Source organism: Hydra vulgaris, chromosome 13 (genome assembly GCF_038396675.1).
Source record: "Hydra vulgaris chromosome 13, alternate assembly HydraT2T_AEP".
NCBI classification, from domain to species: domain Eukaryota; kingdom Metazoa; phylum Cnidaria; class Hydrozoa; order Anthoathecata; family Hydridae; genus Hydra; species Hydra vulgaris.
The window spans coordinates 28,126,221-28,128,779 of NC_088932.1; the positions used below are offsets into that span (position 1 = coordinate 28,126,221).

Consider the following 2,559-nt stretch of genomic DNA (forward strand, 5'->3'; position numbering starts at 1 on the left):
CTTAATATAAAATAAAATTTTTTACAATTTTTTGTATAAAAGTGTATTACTATTTCACTACAGACAGGTATTTTTATCAAAAATTGACCATATATTGTAATGGGCTTCATGATAAAATCCTCATGATCTTTTAGAAATACTGCCGTTGCCAATATAAAAAATTGCAAAATATATCTGGTTATTGCCATTATTTTCAAACGTCAAAGTATATTTAAAAAAACAAAAAAACAAACGATGTGACAATTGTTTGATATTTTTGAACTAAAAACTGAAATTTTTAAACACTTTTATCCACAGTTAAGTTCATAATACATTTATAAATATTAATAAGTTTTATACAATTTATACACTTGACTAGATTTAACAACCCTACTTTATTGACTGATAGATCGCACCTAAAAAAAAATATTTTTTCATAATATTTTTACTTTATCTCTTTACTAACTTTGTAATTATTTGAAGTTCTATTTGTAATTATTTGTAATTATTTTTAATTTTCTTTGTAATTCGTCTTGTAGTAATTAATTCGTCTTGTAGCAATTAAGGTAATGAAAGCTCTTTCTGTACTTCAACAATCTGCTCCATTCTAAGATCGGAGAGAGGATATAAAACCTTTCCAACAACTGTTTCACCCATGGTTATGTCAACATCCATGACATAGAAGCATAACGTATATTCTCGAAGTTTATGATATAGAACATCAGTAATTTGAAAGGTTTTATTGTATATTGGACAACAATTGTTGGGTACAACTTCCGTTCTTTTCCATAAAAAGTCTTCAGGAACAATGCATATGTTAACATAGCTATTTACGCGATTTTTTCCACTTGCAGAAGGTAAGTCTATTGCATTTTTAACAGTAATTAAAAGTTCTGCTAACTTTGAATCGTACTCAAGTAGAAATGTAAGAGATCCTCTTTCTATAGGTTTAAATACAGCAGAACTGTCTTGATCATAGCTTATAAGTGGTTCATTTTTGATAATTTCGTCGCTTTCTGTTAAATAACCGTTGTTAAGATAAACTGTTTCTGTTTGTTCCGAAGTATCAAAGTCAACTAATGCATTGTGCTTTACTGTTAAACTATTTCCTCTACTATCAGAGCTTCCATCAAAACTGCGATATGAACTTGGACTTTCTATTTGACGTAAGTTAGTCGCTGATGATCTTAAAACATGTTGTTTGTGAAGAAGTCTTTGAAATGAACGCTCATCGAAACTTTCAGCGTGACTCAAAAGCAATTTTCTTTCAAATTTGTTAAAAGGAGGGATTTTGGCATGTAAAGTGGAAGTAGTGGATGTAGATTGCTTAGACTCTAACCATTTTACGGAGTTATCTTTTTGAATGACGTTTGTAGAAGTTATAGGAAGGAACGAAAAATTTTGATGAGGATTTAATTTATAAGTATTCTCGTACCCACATAAAAAAGATGTCGCTTTAAGATGGGCGTGATTTTTACATCTCTTGGAACGGATGCGTTCGTACTTTTGCATATGAAGCCAATTTTTTGTCACATTGAAACCAACAACAAAACACACAGTAATCAGTATTAAACTTAAGCACACCAAGATCGCAAGTAACCATACTGAATAATAGAAATTAATAAATTTTTAACTTTTTATAAACTTTATAACATTAAAAGATAACTATTTTTAATTACTAATTTTTGTCATGTTTTTCGAAATGTTTACCTGGAACATTCATTTAAATTTTAGATTTATTTTTACAAGGTTTTTCTATATCAATATAACAGAATAACATTTGATTTTAAAACATGAATTCCCAACTGGTTTAAATAATCTGTCGAATTTTTATTGTATTATTCAAGCGATAAAAATTCCTTTTATACGCGCGTTAAAAAAAAAGCAACACAATAAAGAAACCATTGAATTCTTTTTATTCAGTAGAAATGTGTTTATAAAGAAGCATTATAGAGAAAATTAAGTTCCATACGGAGATTACATACATAAATGAATTATTATAACTATTATTATTACTATTTTTATTATTATTGTTTTAAGGTGACCGTTTTTTTTACATGAAGAGAAGGACAAAAAATTTCACAAGTACAACGTGAATAAATTATTTTGTACAAATAAATAAAAGTAATCGCGTTTTCATTTATTTTAATCAAGTCAAATATCTAGTTAAATAAGTATTTTTCGATGGAACGAATATTTTTTGTCAATATATCGTTTTCTAACAATATGTTAGAAATTTCAGAGCAAGATTTCTTTCATACTAAATTTTACAGTGATTATTGCTATTAAAGTATCAATATTTAACTTTGATGTTTCATTGGCCCAGAAACCATTATCTATTGGAAAAACTTTATCGGCTCCTGCATTAGTACCAGGGCAGCTTAACACAAATTTAAAAAGAATAGCTACATTTTCATGTGGAGTTTTTTAATTTTTGAAATGATTAAATATTTTCATCCATCTTTTACAAATTTCAACGTGTTCAACGTTGTCATCGATTTTATTATCGGGCATGTCTGTCAATATAAACTCAACACACTTTTCAATATCTATACCTAACTTCAGGTAAATTCCGAAAAC

The 2,559-nt window shown here is 27.8% G+C and overlaps 1 protein-coding gene across 1 annotated transcript; it reads right to left on the reverse strand.

Moving 5' to 3' along the window:
- Positions 1-237: 237 nt before the first annotated feature.
- On the reverse strand, positions 238-1,863 carry LOC136089193 (synaptotagmin-10-like). The gene is made up of 2 exons (XM_065814908.1): positions 1,690-1,863; positions 238-1,583 (listed from the first exon to the last, which is right to left on the reverse strand). Exons 1-2 carry the CDS (start codon positions 1,700-1,702, stop codon positions 541-543), a joined length of 1,056 nt encoding a protein of 351 aa, XP_065670980.1. The 5' UTR covers positions 1,703-1,863; the 3' UTR covers positions 238-540.
- Positions 1,864-2,559: the final 696 nt, after the last annotated feature.